The sequence below is a fragment of the Torulaspora delbrueckii genome, chromosome 1, assembly GCF_000243375.1.
Source record: "Torulaspora delbrueckii CBS 1146 chromosome 1, complete genome".
NCBI lineage: Eukaryota > Fungi > Ascomycota > Saccharomycetes > Saccharomycetales > Saccharomycetaceae > Torulaspora > Torulaspora delbrueckii.
In genome coordinates this window covers 116,046-135,761 of record NC_016501.1, presented here as the reverse complement: position 1 = coordinate 135,761, position 19,716 = coordinate 116,046, and the positions used below count along the sequence as shown (strand labels likewise).

General features: G+C 42.8%; 13 protein-coding genes across 13 annotated transcripts; 5 read left to right on the top strand and 8 right to left on the bottom strand.

Annotated features, from left to right (window-relative positions):
• Positions 1 to 46: 46 nt before the first annotated feature.
• On the top strand, positions 47 to 3,334 carry BRE4 (Bre4p; the record flags this gene model as incomplete). Its single annotated transcript, XM_003678576.1, has 1 exon — positions 47 to 3,334. One exon carries the CDS (start codon positions 47 to 49, stop codon positions 3,332 to 3,334), a length of 3,288 nt encoding a protein of 1,095 aa, XP_003678624.1.
• A 118-nt stretch (positions 3,335 to 3,452) lies between these two features.
• On the bottom strand, positions 3,453 to 3,569 carry OST4 (olichyl-diphosphooligosaccharide--protein glycotransferase OST4; the record flags this gene model as incomplete). Its single annotated transcript, XM_003678575.1, has 1 exon — positions 3,453 to 3,569. The coding sequence occupies one exon, from the start codon at positions 3,567 to 3,569 to the stop codon at positions 3,453 to 3,455; it is 117 nt and encodes a 38-aa protein (XP_003678623.1).
• Positions 3,570 to 3,746: 177 nt separating this feature from the next.
• MRX7 (Mrx7p) lies at positions 3,747 to 4,010 on the top strand (the record flags this gene model as incomplete). Its single annotated transcript, XM_003678574.1, has 1 exon — positions 3,747 to 4,010. One exon carries the CDS (start codon positions 3,747 to 3,749, stop codon positions 4,008 to 4,010), a length of 264 nt encoding a protein of 87 aa, XP_003678622.1.
• A 66-nt stretch (positions 4,011 to 4,076) lies between these two features.
• On the bottom strand, positions 4,077 to 6,470 carry VID27 (Vid27p; the record flags this gene model as incomplete). Its single annotated transcript, XM_003678573.1, has 1 exon — positions 4,077 to 6,470. The coding sequence occupies one exon, from the start codon at positions 6,468 to 6,470 to the stop codon at positions 4,077 to 4,079; it is 2,394 nt and encodes a 797-aa protein (XP_003678621.1).
• Positions 6,471 to 6,710: 240 nt separating this feature from the next.
• Positions 6,711 to 7,346, top strand: RRG9 (mitochondrial ribosome assembly protein RRG9; the record flags this gene model as incomplete). The annotated part of the gene is made up of 1 exon (XM_003678572.1): positions 6,711 to 7,346. One exon carries the CDS (start codon positions 6,711 to 6,713, stop codon positions 7,344 to 7,346), a length of 636 nt encoding a protein of 211 aa, XP_003678620.1.
• A 49-nt stretch (positions 7,347 to 7,395) lies between these two features.
• PEX17 (Pex17p) lies at positions 7,396 to 7,983 on the bottom strand (the record flags this gene model as incomplete). The annotated part of the gene is made up of 1 exon (XM_003678571.1): positions 7,396 to 7,983. One exon carries the CDS (start codon positions 7,981 to 7,983, stop codon positions 7,396 to 7,398), a length of 588 nt encoding a protein of 195 aa, XP_003678619.1.
• Positions 7,984 to 8,351: 368 nt separating this feature from the next.
• MFG1 (Mfg1p) lies at positions 8,352 to 10,160 on the bottom strand (the record flags this gene model as incomplete). The annotated part of the gene is made up of 1 exon (XM_003678570.1): positions 8,352 to 10,160. The coding sequence occupies one exon, from the start codon at positions 10,158 to 10,160 to the stop codon at positions 8,352 to 8,354; it is 1,809 nt and encodes a 602-aa protein (XP_003678618.1).
• Positions 10,161 to 10,501: 341 nt separating this feature from the next.
• IES2 (Ies2p) lies at positions 10,502 to 11,347 on the bottom strand (the record flags this gene model as incomplete). The annotated part of the gene is made up of 1 exon (XM_003678569.1): positions 10,502 to 11,347. One exon carries the CDS (start codon positions 11,345 to 11,347, stop codon positions 10,502 to 10,504), a length of 846 nt encoding a protein of 281 aa, XP_003678617.1.
• A 185-nt stretch (positions 11,348 to 11,532) lies between these two features.
• GYP7 (GTPase-activating protein GYP7) lies at positions 11,533 to 13,797 on the top strand (the record flags this gene model as incomplete). Its single annotated transcript, XM_003678568.1, has 1 exon — positions 11,533 to 13,797. The coding sequence occupies one exon, from the start codon at positions 11,533 to 11,535 to the stop codon at positions 13,795 to 13,797; it is 2,265 nt and encodes a 754-aa protein (XP_003678616.1).
• Positions 13,798 to 14,086: 289 nt separating this feature from the next.
• RAP1 (DNA-binding transcription factor RAP1) lies at positions 14,087 to 16,123 on the bottom strand (the record flags this gene model as incomplete). Its single annotated transcript, XM_003678567.1, has 1 exon — positions 14,087 to 16,123. The coding sequence occupies one exon, from the start codon at positions 16,121 to 16,123 to the stop codon at positions 14,087 to 14,089; it is 2,037 nt and encodes a 678-aa protein (XP_003678615.1).
• Positions 16,124 to 16,289: 166 nt separating this feature from the next.
• On the bottom strand, positions 16,290 to 17,243 carry PPN2 (putative serine/threonine-protein phosphatase; the record flags this gene model as incomplete). The annotated part of the gene is made up of 1 exon (XM_003678566.1): positions 16,290 to 17,243. One exon carries the CDS (start codon positions 17,241 to 17,243, stop codon positions 16,290 to 16,292), a length of 954 nt encoding a protein of 317 aa, XP_003678614.1.
• A 222-nt stretch (positions 17,244 to 17,465) lies between these two features.
• On the top strand, positions 17,466 to 17,945 carry YPD1 (Ypd1p; the record flags this gene model as incomplete). Its single annotated transcript, XM_003678565.1, has 1 exon — positions 17,466 to 17,945. One exon carries the CDS (start codon positions 17,466 to 17,468, stop codon positions 17,943 to 17,945), a length of 480 nt encoding a protein of 159 aa, XP_003678613.1.
• Positions 17,946 to 18,037: 92 nt separating this feature from the next.
• Positions 18,038 to 19,696, bottom strand: MGS1 (ssDNA-dependent ATPase MGS1; the record flags this gene model as incomplete). Its single annotated transcript, XM_003678564.1, has 1 exon — positions 18,038 to 19,696. One exon carries the CDS (start codon positions 19,694 to 19,696, stop codon positions 18,038 to 18,040), a length of 1,659 nt encoding a protein of 552 aa, XP_003678612.1.
• Between the last annotated feature and the right edge of the window lie 20 nt (positions 19,697 to 19,716).

Genomic DNA, 19,716 nt, shown 5'->3' with positions numbered 1-19,716 from the left:
GATATGAGAAGGTCTTGAGTCGGTATATTTTTCAACTGAATCTGCTATGGTTGAGGGTTCACTTTCTGGTTCACTTTCTGGTTCACTTCCTGTAGGGAAGGACTCGAGGTCAGCGGACGTTGGGATCTCGAAGGGCTCGTATTCTCATGCCTCTTACATGAGTCTACGTGATATGAATAACAAAAGTGGTAATGTGCCATCGCCACAGGTTTCGCGAGTGAATCTATCCCGTTTAAGGCTTGATAGTTCAGCGAAGATAAAGGCTTGGAAAGACCTGGATGACTTTAACCTAGAGGAATTGAGAGATGGTTTTTTCGATCCCGCATTTACAAAGCCAGAGAAGCATGTACAGCATGATGATAAAGAAGTCGACAATGGACTGTTCTGTCTACATACCATACCGGCGGAAGCAAAACAGTTTATAAGATACAAGGAACTATTGAACAATTTTTGGGCACAAAAGCTCTCCATCTTCAAATATAGCGTGGCATTCTTTATCAGTCTGGTTATTTGTGTGATTCACCCATCTGGGAAATGGATAGGTGATGAATATAGATATTTTCTACCCATAGCTACATTGATTCATCATCCAGTCAGAAATATTGGCGTACAAGCTGAGATGACAATAGCATCTGTTATAGGTGCTAGTTTTGGGTTGGGTTGGTCTGCCTTGGCATGGTACATTTCCGTGGCTACAAGACCAACTGCCATACATCAGGGTGGTGTGCTTTTTGCCAGTTTGACTTTGGCTTTATTATGGTCTACATGGCTGCGGGAGCTCTACCAGAGGCTGCAATATATCACGCTTTCATTTAGTATTGCGATCATTTTTCTCCACAACGTCAGTCTGGTTTCTTCCAAGCAGGATTTACATTGGAAAGTGTTCTGGGATTTTGGGATCTCATACCTCTTTGGTATACTTCTATCGTTGGTAGTCTGTGTCTTTGTAGATCCACACAGCGGTAATGCCGAACTGATGGAACATTTTGGGGACTCTATCACCAACATTAGGCAATTTCTCTTAGCATTGATCGATAAGGGAGACGGTTTGGATGAACGAAAGCTGAAAGAATTGCAACAGAACATGGTGAACTCCATTACCGTCGACTTGTCCGAAGGTTACAGAGAATTTGCTAATCAATGGACGGTCTCCAAGTTCAACGCTCATTATTTGAAGGAACTAAGAAACTCTTTGACGAGTTTCATGTCTCCCCTAAGGGCTTTACCGGTCGGTCATAAACTATTAGACAATGCAGAACTGGAGAAACTGTACAATAAATTAATGAATCGTCAATCGCGTACCGATGATACTGAAGCAGGAACTGATTGCACTACCGAGCATGCCTCTCCAATGGACTATTCAAATCCTGTAACACCCTTACCGACCGGATTTGGCAGTTTACCTAAGGGTGTAGCACTAAACAGTGAGTTGTATTTGAGTGTTTTGAGATCAACTTTCTCGAAAGATATTTTTGCTTTGATAGTGGAAATGATAATTGTACTCGAGAATATGGCAAAGGTCTTGAAATGTTTTGAGAAGTCGAAATCTAAAAAGGACGAAATTGAGGAATTAAACAAATTATTCAACCACTCATCTCAAAAGCTGAAGCGTAAGATCTATAATTTGGACGTTTGTTACAAAGAGTTCACTAAATCAAACTTTTTCTGTAAAGAGCTTTTGACCGATGCTGATAGTGTTGATATATTCCTATTTCTGAGATACCTCCGTAATGCGGCTAAACATTTGATTCTTGCCAACGAGAATTGTCAACGCTTAGGTAGCGATATCAAATGGAGGATAGTCCCGATGCATTATCCACTTCAAAGAGCTTTGTTGAGACTACCCAAACAATGTTCTCTTGATGAGGGAGCAGCAAATATCTTGCATTATTTCGAGACTAAGAAGGACGTCGATGACATTTTTGAGAGACTCTACAATGCCTATACATCTAGGCACCAATATAAAAGACATGGTGAGAAGAATACAATGGTCTCGGTCAGAGCAATCGATCACAACGATTTCAATTTCCATACTACAAACAATCGTTGGCGGTTCAGATTATGGAAAGTTAGCTCTTTGCTTGTGGGGGCTGAGATGAAATGGACAATCAAGGTTTTGTTTGTCATGATATTTTATTGCCTTCCTGGCTGGATACCTGAATCGCATGGATGGTATGATTACTATCAATGCTGGTGGGCTCCTCTGACCTTCTTCCTACTGGCTCACAGAAAATTATCTGGGACATGGGACACCATGTTGAGAAGACTTGGTTGTGCCCTGGTTGGAATTTTTTGGGGATGGGCAGCTAATCAATCTCGGCATTTTGGTAGCCCATATGTCATTTGTACATTTGGGGGACTAATTGTCATAGTTTTTGCCACAAACGTTCTGGTTTACAAGAACACCAAATCTAGTTTCACTGCTCTTATGTGCTTTTCGGTAATAGCACTGAAGCCCTACTCCGAGGGATCGTCGTCATTAAATACTGCTGCCATTTGGAAGAATACATGGGTAACGGGTTTGGCCTTCATTATCGCTGTCTTGACATCAGTTCCTGTCAATTGGATTGCTTGGTCTTTCAAAGCTCGCTCAGAGTTGCGACTTTCAGTGTCATCATTATTGGCACATCTCAGTCAATCCTATCAATCGGTCACCGATCGATATTTGTATCGTGATATGAATGACGCACCAACTGAACTCACCCTTGCTCTTTCTCATATTCGTGAGGTCAGACTTACTCAAAGTGCAGTAGCGGTACGAGACCTGATTACCAAATCTGCCAACGAGCTATCCTTGATATCGGATTTTTCACCAGCGAAATACTATCGCCTACTAGATGCCTGTGATTTCCTTTTGGAGAAGATAGTCGAAGCCAGAATATCCGGCTCATTTTTTGAGATTTGGAACGGAGATCCTGACAACGAGAGTACGAGGGCCTTACTATCTCTTCGTAGAGACAGTGTCTCATCCGTGATTTTTGTCTTTTACATTTTATCAAACTGCTACCGTACAAAGAACAAGATACCAATGTATCTACCAAACCCCATGGTATCCAGGAAGAAACTTTATGATTTCCTTGCGGAGTTAGAAATGCAAAACAGTAAGAACCCGCCTTGTTTGACTTCGAGGGCCTCTACTGCCTGCCATAACATTTCTTTGGAAAAGAAGATGTTCAAAGAACATGCTCCAAGCTATGATACGGAGGACTATGAAAAATCCCGCTGGACCGAAATTCATGGCATGGCATTTGCAAGAGCTTTTACAGATATTACAGAAGCGATGCAAGTCGTTGTCGCTTGTTCAAAGGATATTCTTGGAGAAGAGGTTGTATGAGCCAGATCATTATACCAAAAAAGAATGATCTATACCATAATCTTCATTTAAATTAATAACGCACTTTATTCTACATACTAATATACGCTTGATACATTCGATGTTATTTTAATTTCTTCTAAGCTTTAGCCTTCTTTCCAACGGTCGAACTGATAGCGTGATAAACCACGATCAGTGTCATCATTACGAGGCCCAAAGATATGACTAAGGTATTCAATTGATTGTCATTAATCATCCTAATCTATGAGTGCTTCGACGGTGAGTGAAGCGGTCCTTTCCAACGTTAGTGATGGTTCACTTTGTCCAAGTGAGATGAAGCTCGCTTTATTACTTATGTGACAAATATTATATTTTGAAATTTCATCCTTAGCGACATCGACAAATATGAGAGCCTGAGTAAGAGATAATACTCATGAGAAAGCCACCAAGAAGTTTGGAAGAATGGTTATACTACAAGTTAATGGATAGTCAGGGCTTTCATCGCTTCGTTGGGAAAGTTTACCGTAAAGTGAACAATATACAAGACCCAAATTACGAGAAGGCCTCATCGATTTCCGAGTCCACATTCAAACCTTCGTCTTTGCAAATGTTTAAAGCCTATAGAATGCTATTCTGGGATGAGATACGAGGAATTTTTGGACTGCCGAGAAAGACCAATAAATACTTTAAGGATTAGCAGTTCTCTCATTAAAAAGGTTTATTAAACATGTACATATACTACTTAAGAAAACCCAGAATTGATTCACTCTGGTTTGACGACAGTTTTTTCCTCATCTTCATCACTGTAAAATAGGCTTAGATTGGGGGCCATTATTTGTTTATCTGGGCTTTTGAAAGACCGTATCTTCGACATGGAGACATCGTTCTTGAGCGCCACTATGACCTTCCGATCGGTTCCAAATTCGAAGTTGTCCTCGATGACATCTGCTTGATACTTTTTCATCACGTACGGTTTCTTATCGCCCTTTAGTACCTTCTTCAATGACCAGGAGATAGCAAATGGACCACTGGAAGTCACTATTGTCTGCTCCTCTTTCCCTATACCTGTGTTGAAATAGGCTTTAGAAAACTTTATAGGCTTTTTGGTAGATGTAACAATGTAACTGGCATGCTCGGGGCTAATCTTGAGGATATACGTTTTGGCATTCTCATCTTTAGGGAATGACTTCAAAAAGCCAATGTTTCCAGCATTTTTACCTGTTTTCACAGTGAGATCAAACAGTAACAAAGACGATTCGCATGTGCATAATAGCCAACGGCCATCGGAGGAAGTTGTGATATGCTCAATTGGTTGACCAAGTGACGGTATCGCTGTCTTTGCTCGGATGCCTAGTCGGTCATATAATCTAACGTCACCTTTTTCGGATCCCACTGCGATATAACCGTTCTCTGTGGTTCCTAATGAGCTGAACTTGTAATTTGTTGCGTATTCCTTTGATTGATCCTGGACCACCTTGTCTTTCTTATTCAACCTTGGATCGAGCTTGAATAGACCCTTATTCGAAACACCTAACAAAGTCTGTTCCGGAGTTAACTGGTCGAACTTCTTGGTAGGGCCGACCTGGACAACGTTCTTTCCGCCGGCCTCCCATTCTTCTATGACCTGACCTCTTTCCAAATCCATTTTATACAGCTTGTTACCATTTATACCATCTCTTATAATCATTGCCTGATCTTCCATGTAAAGCATTGGGTTTTGGGGATCAAGTCTCTTGCCTGACAAGTCTTTGACATCTCTGATGGCTGTCACAAAGTCCAAGCCTTCAGAGTCCGTCTTGAAGACCCCAATCTTATCACCACGAACAACGTACGATCTATCATTTTTGAATGCAACAGTAAGCGATCTATTACCTTCATCTCGAATGCGACCTTTGCTGAAATCTCCAAAGCTCTCGGAAGAGATGGCTATTTTCGAATGTTCTTCTTCATCGCTCTCCTCATCAGAGGATTCATTCTCTGACTCACTCTCGCTATAATCATCTGCCAATATTTCATCAAGCTCTCTCTCAACAGCTGTCGCTGAACTCACAATGTATTGTTTTCCTTGATCTGGAACTTTATCCCATGGTGTCCTGTTCAATGATAGCCACAGGCATCTAGAGACGGTTGATTCAAATGTCAAACAGTCCACTTTAGTAGCAAATGTTAGCATATAGGAAAGTGTAATACCACTGAATGCGTAGTTAAAGATAAAGGCATTTCTTTGAACGTCAGTGGTGGGATTAATCTTGGGGGAAATATTGGTACCCAGTCGCAGATCATCACCTTCTATGGCCAACCAAAATTCGTAGTTACCAGTTTCGATCACTGCTGCACGGACATTGTCACTTTGCAAGACAAATTTCTCCAGCTTGGGATCGAAGATAGAGATTTCGCATGTCAGCAAACACAGTTGCCCACCCTTGGGACCACTCTTGATTTCCTTCACTGGCGTCTTAAGATCTTGCACGGTCTCCTTCGCATCTTCAAACTCAGACGAATCGCTCTCATTCGACTCCTCCAGCTCTAAGGACCTCAAATTTTCGGCCAAATCCAGTCGATCCTTATCACTTGCAGAGACACTCTCGTAATCAAAATCGTTGGCCAAGAGCGCAGCGTGTGCTGCAATTTTCTTCAAATCTTCGCGCGTAGCATTTGAATATGATTCCTTATATTTCACCTCATACTCACAACGCTGAGCAGTGAGCAGAAATTTGTCACAGTCCCCCATTGAAACGTCAGAAGCCACCACAAACTGTACTTTCTCGTCCTCCTCATCACCCAAAGTGTTATTCCACAAAAATGACATATCTCCGTGCTTATTCCATCTTTTATGAAACCCAGTTTCTTCTGAAAGCTCAAATACCCACTCATCCTCTTTCTTCTTACTCTGAACAGATAAAGCACTTACCGAATCATCTGAAAAATCGTCAGAACCGTCTCCGTTAGACACTTCTAGCTCATCTGCATTCTTTCTGACCACCAACGCATACGAATACTGGCCCGTTTCTCTCAAACTTAAAGTGGCGTCAGTATAGATGCACTCTAGGGACGCCTTGGGCGACCTCTTGGAACGTAATAAATCAAACTGGCCCGATGCAATCAGAGCCAGCTCCGACTTTACGCCAGAATCCATAAACTTTCGAATCAGATTCATCTTTTAAAGAACCTAGATCACCCAATATTGAGCTGGTGTTTTAACACTCTAATCATTGTTTCCGCACCTTTAAGGCCTAAATTGTTTGTCTCGCGTAGAGATGTTTTTCAGCCAGTATGAAAAATCGCATCGAATCGATGAGATGAACCACTTGAAAGAGGCTGAAATTGAGCCTTGTAAGTATTGATCATCAAGCTGCTGGTAGCTGATTATACTAGTTCGCTGAGAGAAGAGACCGCTATGAATTTCCCGCGAGTTTTCTCGAGGCTTTTGCACTATGGACAGCCGTTATGGCAGGATGCTGGTAGAGGTAAGACAGCTAAGCAGGTTTTGAAGTTTATGAATAATCAGCCAAGTCAGAAAAATGATGTTCCACATGAGAAACTGCCGAGTTGGAAGAAACAGACATTAGCATTGAAAGAGAAGTTCAATGGTGAACGATGGAATCCGGCAAAGAAGCTTTCGAGAGCAGAAATGGAAAGTATGAGGGTTCTTAGAGATCGTTTCCCACAGCTTACGGCTAGTGATCTTGCTGAGCGATATAAGGTGTCACCAGAAGTCGTTCGTAGGATTTTGAAGTCCAAATGGCAGCCCACAGAGGAAGAAATGGTTCGGATACATGAAAGGTGGAAGAGAAGAGGTGAGAGGATTCAGGAGTTGTACAGTTCAACCCCAGACCTGATAAATCCTACCGACAAGGTCATAGTCCCAAAGAAGATAAGCATCAGTTCAGCACGGGATTCGTCGGAGTTCATCGTTCGTAAAGTGAACAACATGGCAAAGAGGTCTCAGGCCAGAGATATGACCAACTCGGGCAATAAAAGTGCGACTAGTAAGAACAAGCTGTTTTTACTACAACGATCCACGTCAAAATAACGCAGGTTCATGTACATAAAATTAATAGCATACCCAATCCTTAATGATTTCACGGAAACCTACCATTAACTAACAAACCCTTCACTTCTCGAACTGAGTCAACAATTCTTCTGCAATGCTCAGAAGTTTCATCAGCATCTTCGTTGAGTCGTATTCCATCGACAACTAGCTTCATTTGGAACTGGAAGGAATCCATATTAATCGATGAATCAATTGCTGTCGTGTTGAAACTTTGTAAGTTGCCATTAGCCTCTTTCAAACAATCATTGAGCCTCTTCCAACGACTCTCCCGAGCTTCTAGCAGCTTGCCGTCTTCAGAGGTTTGGGTCGATCGTTCTACTTTACCATCTTCTTCATCAAACCCAATCGAAGATATCGGAGTGTAGATTAGTTTACCTTGCAATGTAGCGACGAGCCTCCTGAGTTGTATTAGAGTTGAAACACTCAAACTTGTTCGTTGTGAGAAATGGGACTCTAGACATGGCTCGATTATCTTTTTGATGAGAATGTAGAGTATTGATACTGCGATCCCTGTATTGGAGAATAGGTTTTGTATGGTATCACCGATAGTTCGTCTTCGGTGTACCTGCACTATGAGGTCATCTTTCGGCCAATCAATGCCAGTTTCAATATTCATCAGTTCTGCTTATTGGATTATCAGCCTTTCACTTTCGCTCAAGTAAGATCTTTATTGTGATTCTCTTAAGTTGGCGCTCGCTATAAGCCAGAAACGTAATTTTAGTCTCTTAAAAGTTGTTTGAGGATGTAATTCCATCCTAATTTGCAAACTAAAGTATGTCATGGCTACAAACTCAGAAATGTGAGTAGCTTGTTTAGGATAGTTTATCAAAGCCAGGAATTATAAGAAGATCGATTTTACGCTATAAAATGATAACTCAGCTCTCTACCTTACACTTTAGTATTCGACAACTGACTTGTATGTATTACCGTCTCTGCTTTGTTTATAACTATATGCGGAGACCTCTATAAATGCTTAAGTGGGCTTCAGAACTTTATCTTCTTTGTCCCAGGTATCCCGTTACGATCGTCATGGGAAGGTGTTGTGTCCGATGGTGTCTTTGCTGATCGTGAGACTGCCTTGTTAGACCTTCTTCTTCTTACAGCCGGTACAGATTCGACGCTGCCCGATCTCATTCCTTTAACATCTCTAGGGGAGCATGCGGGTGAAGCGTTGCCCATGGCCATAGAATCACTCCCCGCGGCCAGTCTTTCAGTCTTGAAGGTATCACTGTTCTCTACGCTTGTCCTGCCATCAATATTTTCGGTCATTGAGCTGGAATTAGCGCCATCTTTGATATCTTTCACGTATAGACTGAGAGATTCAAGAGGACTTTTGATATTTCGGTCCTTCTGGTACAAGTAGACGTCGGTAAGTGCGGACATCACATCGCCGACTTGCAGAACTCTCATCATCCCCTCATGGATCCCTTGATCGGATATATTTCTAAACACTTTGAAATTTGACTGCAGCTCCTTTATTGTGTTATGAATAGTAGCATCCTGTTTCTGCTCAGCGTCTTTCCCTTTTTCAGCAATTTTGGCATCGTTTTCCTTCGCTTCAAGTAGTCTTTGTGAAAGCTTCACTACTGTTTCTGGTCTAGTTCTTAACATTTTCTCCATCGAGTTCCAGCTCAAGCCCGGAGTAAACTTGTGAACCAAGACATCTAACCATTCAAGCTTCAATGCTTGGCTAAATGAACCTTTCATGTGTGCGTGGTAAGTTATCTGACTTCCATCAGAATAATGATAGGAAAACGTCAGTGCTGGAGTATGAAAAAACACATTACCATTGCTGAGCGTATCTGCCCTCAACTGCATCATTACAATTTCTATCCTTCTAACGTCTAAAGTACTGAGTGCCACCCACATCATAGGCATCATCAGTGCTGCTATCTCGAAATATTTGTATTCAGAATTCACCTTCTTTGTATAGCGTAGAGTCGCCCGAGGAACGAACATTTCATTCATTTTCTTTCTCCAATATTCAGAATCAGCCATCTTTGGCCCTGACTGGTTAATCGTGTTGATAAACTCATGAAGTCGCAGTATTGCTCGATCTGAGTGGTATTTACGCAAATTTTGGAATCGTAGAGCTGCAGTCATCATGTTACCACCTGGTGCATGAATCTGGGCACCATTATTCGTTACCTCTTCATCTATACTTCTCTGATGGTTCAAATTCTCATCAGTTGTCTCGGGATTAGGAGACGTATTCATACCTGCTGTGTAGATCGGACCATGTGTGCCCGTTGGATAAGGACCAGGAAACCCTGTGTTTCCCGTTGAATGCTTCGCTTCATGTGGTGTCTGCATATTCGCTGGTGCCCCAGGCCCTGTGTTGTAAGCTTGAACAAATGTTTTGACCTCTGCTGATTTGCGGCTCAATTGTGCTTGTGGATAGTAGCCAGGAACTGTCTGGGCAAGCTCCCCGTTGTCGAATGGGATACCGGTAGGTGGAACAACTTGGTTGGCACTTTTCGGCTGCTGAGGTATCGCAGTCGATATTCGTGAAGGACCCACTGTCCCATTCAATCCCATCGGGAACGCTGTTCCATTATACGTACTATCGTTTGTTCGAGATGCCAAAACAAAAGGAGCTTGTCCTTGAACGTAGTCGGAAGGATGGTGTTGTTGTGGGGGAACGAATGGATACATTTGTTGTTGCATTGGTGCTTGATTTGTCACTGGAAAAACCCTAGACCCGACCTCCTGTGAGGGCTGTTGATGTCGCAGATTCTCACCCCTTTCATGTCGCTCTGCCCACTCAACCTGCCTCTTTCTTGAACCATTCATCACAATTCTAGTGTTCCATGCAGATAGGAATCCTCGATGAACTGAACTTGTTTCAGAATTTTATATAAAGGCCGAGAGTCTCTTTATTCTCGTTGCCTACAAGAATTTAAGTTCGAGAACTTTAAGAAGCTTAAAAAACTGTTAACGAAGAATTTGATCTCTTCTTTGAAAAGATCGCTATTATAAGCATGTATAAGCCCCAAAATTACCGCAAATATAGCATGCAGTAAGGCAACTATCGAACGAACGGTAGATCATTAAATCAACCGTTTTAATTTTGCTGTATAATAGCCTATGCCTCGACATACATACATTTAACTATGACCTGCGAAATCCAACTGTTAATTTTGGTTTGGTGACACCGTGCAATATAAATCTTGTTCGTATTTTCGTAGTGTTCGTGTCATTCCTGTGCTGTCGTATGGTCGCCTTGGCTTGGCAAAGGCCATTGCGTCGGTAGAGCCGTCTTCCGGCTCGTCATCCTTGGGCAGATGGCTTCTGGACTTGCCTGCACGCCGCCTGAGAAGCTTATTGATAGTCTCTTGCTTCTCTTCTTCAATCCTCTTCTCACTGAGGTTCTTCCGTTTACGAGCATTCTCTGCTCTCTTTAATTGAACTTCTTCTTCGGTGAGAGCTTTCCTGCCTTGGGAGTTTCCGAGTAGTGAACGTAACATCTTGCTCTTGTTGGGTGGCTTTAATGAGTCCTGTGTATCTTCACGAGTCTCTTCCTCATCCTCATCGTCGAGCATTCTGGATGGTAGTCTGGAGCCCGCATCGACAGAAAGATCATCGTCCTCATCCATGTCTATTTGGTCAATCTTCTCTGAGTCTTCCTGAGATTCGAATCCTACGTCTTCAAATCCTGGTTCCACTTTTTGCTCGTCTATCAGATCATCCTCGTCATCTTCATCCTGTACAGTCTTTGATACTTTGGTTCTCTTGCGGGAGGGAATAACTTCGTCAAAATCAGCATCATCGTCTTCTGCCAGTGTGCTTTTACCTCTTTTTGAAGTTTCTCTTCTTGATCCAGTCCTTCTTGGTTTTGTGGCCTTCACTTCTTCAAATTCATCGACGTAGTCCTCGTCATCACCGTTGATCTTCTCGTTCGCCAACTCACCATCAAATTCTTCTCCTTTCCCAGAACTTTCGGATGCTTCCGACCTCAGATCACTCAGATCACTATCCATTGCCCCTATCGAGTCTTAATGAGCTCTTTCAGCTGGTTATTTAACTTCTTTAAGCCTCGTTCTGCTCTTTATATCTGAGCACGGACAAGGAATAAAGGCTTACAATGAAGGGTATAAAGACTAAAGCGTATATTTTACAAGGTAGTTGCAAACAAGACCATTAGAATCCCTGAGAAGCTGTCAAGATGTCGATGGAGCTCCTCTTTTGCAAATCAAAAGTTTTTGTTCATCCCAGCAAGAGCTCGCAGGATAATATACCTGGGTTTCTGATTATAACTCTTGAGCAAGGTCAACCAAGACAGGAATGCGTACTGGCTTGGGTTCCGGAGTCTGCTCTGGATAAGAAGCAGCTGAATTGGTTGTATCATGCAGATTTAACACTAGGGAAGTCAGAGCTGCAGAAGTTGAAAATGGGCCCTGGGACCCTTGGAGGTATCTCATCGATGGCATGGTCATTTTCTATCAAGTTGGGATATTTGTACTCGATCGAATTCAGAGTACCTAGCCCTACTGGTTTGTGGCACGGATCAGTCATTTTACACTCAAAGTCTCCCCAGGAGGACGATACACTGCCCGTTTTGTTCTTTCATGATAAGGCTTGTCCTTCGACAGAACGCAAGATGAAGGAGCTTAACAAATCTTTTGATCCCTTTACAAGTTCTGGGGATATCTATTGGGGTGGGATCGATTTTAGAAGCTCCGTAGCTTCTTTAGTTGATTTGAAGCAGACCTACGTTGATCCGACTGTGTGGTTAGTGAATGCTTCTCTAGACGATTTAAGAAATTTCTCACCACAGCTTATGCAAAGAAGACTAAGTGAAGGCAAGGCTAAGACGGAAGTTGGAAGTTCGAATTTGTGGGATAAATGGGAAGCTGCTAAATGGGGATTTATGACCAGGGTAGCTGATGCGACATCAAAGACTGGATCCTACATGGGTAGTTTGATTCGAAAGCACCCACTTGTTATGCTTGCTGAGAAGAATGGTAATAATCCTTATGTCAAGAAGCTGCTGGAAAACCCAAGAGTGCAAGAGGTCCAAGATGATTTCGACTCTGCAAGAGTTTACTTAGCCAAATGGGCTCTTGGGGTCAAGCAGCAAGCTGACCAATATCAAAGAACACATGAGATTGGTGACTCTTATAGGAAAGCACTTACAAAAGAGCTTGGGTTCGATAGTCAATCTGATGTTCAGTTCACCGAAGAAGAATTGAGCAGAGCTTTAGAGAGAAAGTTCCCGGTTTCCAAGCAGAAATGGGAGTCTTTTTTTGACTCGCAGGGCAGAATTTCTCTCACGGTGAATGAGGTTAAGGACTTTATATTTCATGGCGGAATAGAAGATTTCGGCACAAGGAAGGAAGTGTGGTTGTTTTTACTTGGCGTTTATCCTTGGGACTCTTCTTCCGACGAGCGAGAGCAACTGGATCAGACCCTTGCGGAGATTTACAATAACAATTACAAATCGAAATGGCTTAACAGGTCAACTCATCCCGATGCACAAGAGGAAGAATACTGGCAGGATCAACTTTTCAGGATTGAGAAGGATGTCAAGAGAAATGATCGCAATTTTGACATATACAAGTACAATACCCCAGATGGCTCAGCTCCTGAGACGAAAGAAACAGAAGATCCGTCAGAAGGTGATAAAACTGAGGAAAGTGAACATTGGTCAATCAAGAACCCTCACTTGCTTTCTTTGAAAAACATACTGATCTGCTATAACATATACAACCCCAATTTGGGGTATGTGCAAGGCATGGCAGACCTACTGTCGGTCGTTTACTACATTGTTAGAGATGAGGCACTCTCCTTTTGGTGTTTTGTCAATTTCATGGACAGAATGGAACGAAACTTCCTCAGGGATCAATCAGGGATCCGTGACCAAATGTTGACTTTAACGGAACTTTGTCAACTACTTTTGCCCCAGCTTACCGAGCATTTGAACAAGTGTGACTCTTCAAACTTGTTTTTCTGTTTCCGCATGCTACTTGTTTGGTTCAAGAGGGAGTTTGAATTTCCAGACGTCTGTTCAATTTGGGAGATTTTCTTAACCGATTACTATTCGTCACAGTTCCAGCTCTTCTTCATGTTAGCGATCTTGCAAAAGAACAGTCAGCCGATCATCCAAAACCTCAACCAATTTGATCAGGTTCTTAAATATTTCAACGATCTTCATGGGACGATGGATTGGAGTGATCTGATGACTAGGAGTGAGCTATTGTTTATCAGGTTCAAGAAGATCATGGAAGTTATGGAAAGGAAAAGTGAGATCGAAGAAAATATACCAAATAATGACGGTGGGAAAACGACTGGCGTTCAACTGCACGATTTTGAAATAGAGGATAACGATAATCAAACTCTACCTTGCGCCAGCAAATATCTGCAGCTTCTTTTGTCTAAGAAACTCGTGGTTCAGAGAGAAAATCCTCGGGCTAAGGATTCCATAAAGTAAATTATATTTCATTAAAATCATGGGTTGGGTGTAGCATATTAAGTTAATAAGAACAATGGTCAGTCTTAAACTGTAACCTGGAGTATTAAAGTTGGATCACTATCGTTAAACTAGCAATTTTACATATATTACAATGGTAAACAAGTTGAAGGCTTTGTCTTAATTGCTTACCTCATCTTGCGATGCTTTGCCAACTCAAAAAGCCTGCAAAATTAGAGCACACATATTGGCCTTGTTAAAACTTCCTAAACTGTTGACAAGCCTCGCGCTACGCATCATCTAAACCATATTAAATCAAATCCTTTTCCACAAACTTCTTTCTCATTTCCATTCTACCTGACCCATGCTTCTTAATTAAAGCTCGTATATCTTCCTCTTTGTTCGATCTCAACATCCGGTCATCTTCCCTGGTCCAGATACCTGGGACATCCATTGGTGGATTAGCATTGTTCTTGAACATATTCAAGAAATATCTGGGGAATACCATTAGATCACCTGATAACGCCGTTAAGATACTTGTGCTAAACGTTTTGCGAACACCTGTCTCATTGCACAAGTCCTGGACCAGTTTTTCCGCTTGCGAAGGTTCATAGTCTCTAGAGATGACTTCTTGCAATTTTTCAAGAAATTCTCTAGTGCTCGACATGCGGAAAAATGCCGGTAAAAAGAGATCTGTGCTTGCGATTGCGGGAGGAAATGGTAAAGTGTCGGGATCTACATTATCGTAGATCGCCTCTTCGTTTGAAAAATCATTTCTAATTGCTTCTGCAATTTCTTGTGGATACTCAAATGGAATGCTACTTTCAATCTTGGATAAATCATTCTTCAAGCTAGAGATAAAATTCATGGTATCTTCGTCGAGTAACTCGTTCTCGGCTAAGGCATAGTTAGCAGCTCCATTCTCCAAATTGTTACCACCATTTCCTGCTGTGGCAGCAATGGCAGCAGCAGCTGACGACGGAGCGACTGAACCATTTGGAGAAGCTTTCTCGGGCCCAATACTTCTAGCTCTTTTCGTCGCAGAGTTGTAATTACCAGGCGTTGGAATCCCAGGTCTCTTCACCCTATTTGTCAAATTCTTCATTGGTTCTGGTTCTTGGCCCTGTTCCTTTGCAGTTTCGTAATACCCAACGTAATTATCGATACCGTAAGAAAGCAAAAATTTCCTGAACCTATCTCTCCAAGCATTCTCCGTGTGTGTTGGGTTGTTTTCTCCAAAACTTTTGAAGAACTCTCTAGCAATGGGTCCTCTACGATCACCTACACGGTAATCCTGGAAACTGGGTTCTGTACCAGGAACATGGTTTGGATCCATAGTCATATTCCTCTTAGCGACCGCCGTAGGACTGTCCTCATCTGTAATGAGCGATTTACCAGTATCAGGATCCACCTGATACAAGTCCCTGTAAAACTGCTTTTTAATACCTATGGCCAAAAGATAATCCTCATCTGCTGTAAATTTCTTCTTTATCGATGGCGGTAAGTTCTTTGTCTTGATCAAATTACCGTGTTCATCACGTTCCAGTTTACCATTCTTGTCTGTTGCGTAAACAAATTCGAGTCTCTTGGATAAATATACTCGAAACCGATGCCTTATAGAGTTACCAGTGTGATTCGGTACGTAGTGAGAAATCTCGTCATATAGCGTATGTGTAGTCCTTCTAGTTGGATTTTTCCTCACCACGTCAAGGATAAACTCATCCTCGGCCTCTGTAAAGGAAGCTTTGTTATGCGCGGGCAGATTGGCCCTCAAAACAGACCGCATAGAAGGATAGTTTTGATCACTCGATCCATCACTACTCTCCTCGGTCTCTTGTACTTTCGGGGAACCCTGTTGGACCATTTCCACCAAAGGCTGCTCAACAGGTTGTTCTGCTGGCTGTTCAACCGCTTTGTCTTGTTCAGGTTCAGGTTTAGGTGTTTCCTCAGGCTGCTTCTCCTCAACTTTCTGTGGCCCTCCCCCATCCTGCTGCTGCTCATTCTGCAACTCAGTATCAATCACTGACCTAAACTCATCGAAGGGAATCAAGTAGTTTTCGATCTTAAGCAACGTGCCATTCTCACAGCACGCCTTTATGTACGCCGGTGTAACAGTAGGCAATCGCGTATCATTATACAAAGCAACCACATACAACTTCTCGCCTTCTTTAACATCCTCTGGTAGTTTATCCACCACTTCTCCGCCACGAGACTCAATCAAATCCCCCAATTGTCTACTTTCCGCTCCAGAATCAGCTCCACAGTTCAAATAGAACCGCATCCCACTAAACAAGCCATCCTCCTGTTGATCCTCCGAAGCGTCCTGGAACTCCGCTGGACTAGACATCCTCAATCGCTCCCAATCTCCAGTTATAACCTCTGACTATATGGTGTTTAGGTGGTCGTCTTTTGTTTGGGTCTTCGAGCTCATCTACTTTCTTTAACCAGTAAGAGAAAAAAAAGTCCATTGAGTTTTTGCACGGGTAATGGACTGGCCCTATATAAGAAGAGAGCTATTTGGCCTGATTGTTTACGCAACTGGTCTGGAAAAGCTTCGTGGTAATCTTGCCAGTGATGTGGTCGTAGCTATATTGTAGTGCGCTGAGCTCTTTACCTTTTACGCAGCCGGAATCAAGTCCCTTGGTGTGAGAGCGTAAGTTGAGCCCACGCTTGGCATCGTGGCCGTAGAGTACAGTAATATGTTCTGATACGTCGTCCCATAGTTTGTACCAATGCTTGGAATTTTTGAATTTTTCTTTTGAAGTGTGGGTCCAATCCTTTGGGTCGACGAACTTCATCTCCGTGAGTGCGTGTACAGAAGGCGTGCGCTGGGAGAAATCTCCTGGTAGCATACCGGCGTGGCATCCATAGAGTATTTGGCCATTTGGGAGTGTAAATTGCACTGCGAGGGAACTGTGTAAGGCCCAGCTCTTAGCCTTGACAAATCCCAGCTCGTGTGCGAGCTGCTGGTGCATCTTCTTAACCTTTGACAGATCTTTTGGAATAAATTGCGAGTCACCGACTCGCAAAGGTAATAAATTATGGTGGTTGCTCAATTCTGGGTTCACCAATGCAAATAAGACCGCCAAGTCATGGTTTCCCAGCACACACTTCACGCGGTCGCGGTATTCCAAGATGAATTGTATCACACGACCAGAATCAGGCCCTTTGCTCACTACATCCCCAAGTAAAACCAACGTCGTTTGGTCATCTAAACCGCCCAGTTCGCCCTCCACAATATTCATTAATTCCGTATACTGTCCATGAACATCTCCGACAAAAATTAATCTCCAATCTTGATCAGTAGGCATTGTCCATTGTTCTAACAACCGCAATTGCGGAAATTCAATCTTAATGGGAGCTCCATTGAGCTCAGTGTTTTCCATCCTGTAACTTTTCCAAGAGCTTGCAACCGTTAAACACACCACTGCAACAACAAAAACAATTCCACCGACGATACGCTTCATAAACAGTCTCAGTAACCTTGTAACACGCTGCAATCCGATCCCAATTGGACTATCCAGGCTGCTTTACAGCTGTGATCTTGTCCGCCACGTGATGGTCGGTCTCTTTCTTAAGTGAAATTACTTCAGAAACAGGTTTATAAGAAGTTGAAACTTTGTAAAAGCTTAAAATTTTTGTGGAAAGTTGTTGATAAAGGTTGAGTTAGGCTATTGGGTTGGATCACGATGCCGATTCCGAAGGAGATCGTCAATTGGGGGATTTTGAGCGAGATTGTCTCGATGGATGAGGACGATCCAGAGTTTTCAAAGAGTTTGATCATTCAGTTCATTGATCAGGCACAAACGACTTTTGAACAGATGCAGAATCAATTGGAAGGTCCAAAGGAATTGAAGGCATTGGCAGATTTAGGACATTTTCTGAAAGGTTCTTCCTCAGCGTTGGGTTTACAGAGGATCGCATGGGTTTGTGAAAGAATTCAGAACTTGGGCAGGAAGAAAGAAAATACTCTGCCGGAGAAAGAGTTTCTGGTTTACCAGTCGACTTTGGAGATTCCAAACCAGGGCAATTATTATGACAGAAGAATTGGCGATGATGCGGATGACGAAACTTATCTCGCGCTCATCGCTAGGGCGTTGGAACAAGCTCGTTATGAGTTTACTTTAGCGAGAGGAGAGTTGTCCTCGTACTATGGTTGTGAGTTGTAAGACTGGTGGGGTGATTCTCAATCTTATGTGGCATGTGGTTCTATTATATATTCTGTATGTTGCGTAAGTGGTGTAACATATGCATTTCATCTTTATTCGAGATCAGGATCGACCTGATCTCCCAAATGTTTCCCATTGAGAAATACCAGTTGATCTCTGTTGGTACATTGTTCAAGTACTTCTTCAGGGAAATAATCTTGTTTAACTTGGCCATCTTTGAAATCGGGATTGTATTTGTAGCCCTTGTGATACCCCAGTTCCTTCATTAGCTCTGTTGGAGCGTTACGAATGTGCATCGGGATTCCACTGCTCGCCATTGAGAATTTATTCTCTCTGAGCATCGCTTTCAATTGATTCCAACCGCGGTAAAGTTCTACTGATTTGGGAGACCGGGCTAGTGCTACACAACACTGTGCTAGGGCTAGATCTGCCTCTGGTAATCCAACTTTCATCACTGCATCATGTGCCGCTACTGCTAATGGCAACATGGAATTATCTACAAGTCCTACGTCCTCACTAGCAATTCGAATCAAGCGACGAGCGATGTACAAAGGATCCTCTCCACCTTGTAACATACGTCCTAAGTAGTAAAGCGATGCGTTCTCATCGGAGCCTCGGATCGCCTTGTGAAATGCAGAGATTGTGTCATAGTGGTTGTCTCCATGAGTATCGTAGTAGGTACTAATTCCCTCACTATTGCTCTTAATTATCGACCGGGCATCTTCAATAGTGATCTCCTTCGTTCCTGGTTCTCTGCTTGACACTTCTATCATCTCTAGGAAATTCAAAGCTCGGCGGGTGTCACCCATCGATATCTCAACAATGTACTCCAACGTAGGCCTCGGCAACTTCAAAGGATGTCCTACTTTCCAGATTTGCTGCCTGCACTTGTTCAACAACGCTATGCCTCGAGAAAGCACGATGCAGGTCTCTTGAACACTAAGTTTTTCCAGCACAAAGATGTGGCATCGACTTATTAAGGCATTGTTCAATTGGAAGCTTGGGTTCTCCGTAGTGGCCCCAATTAGCACTATGTCGCCGTTCTCAGCGTATGGCAGAAGTAAATCTTGCTGACTCTTATTAAATCTGTGGATCTCGTCTATGAACAGCACCGTTCTTCTTCGTGTAAGGTTGAAATCGTTCTTTGCTTTCTCGAAGATCGAACGCAATTCCTGGGTGTTGGCTCTTGTCGCACTGGTTTCTATCAAATTGTAGACGACGCCATTGTTGCATGCTGTCTTGGTTAATAGACGGGCAAGTGAAGTCTTGCCCACTCCGGGAGGTCCCCAGAGGATCATTGACGGTAGAATTCCCTGCTTTATATACTTGAAGAGAGTGCCCTTCTCCTGCGATAGAATGTGCTGCTGACCCACATATTCCCTGATATCCTTGGGTCTTAACTTCTCGCTTAAAGGTAAATGGCTAATCTTTTGCAAGTGACGGTATTCATGCTCTGCGGAATAGTCCTTCGTGGGCTTATTCTTCTTCGCAATTGGAGTTTCCACAGACTCTTGCTCTTCTTTTAACTCTACCTGTTCACTACTCTCGAGGTCTATAACACTGGGGCTTGGCAATTTCCTCTTCTTATTGCCTCCTAGAATACTAGTTAAAGTAGGCTGACGCTTGGAGCCCGATTCACCAGGACCAGTGGTACATGTATCCAGGTGGGAGTTGATCGAATTGTATGGAATCTGCCGGTTACAGATGGGACATGAGATAAGCTGGCCTTGGGAACTTCTTGAGTTGCTCATGGGTTTTTCTCTCGCTATCG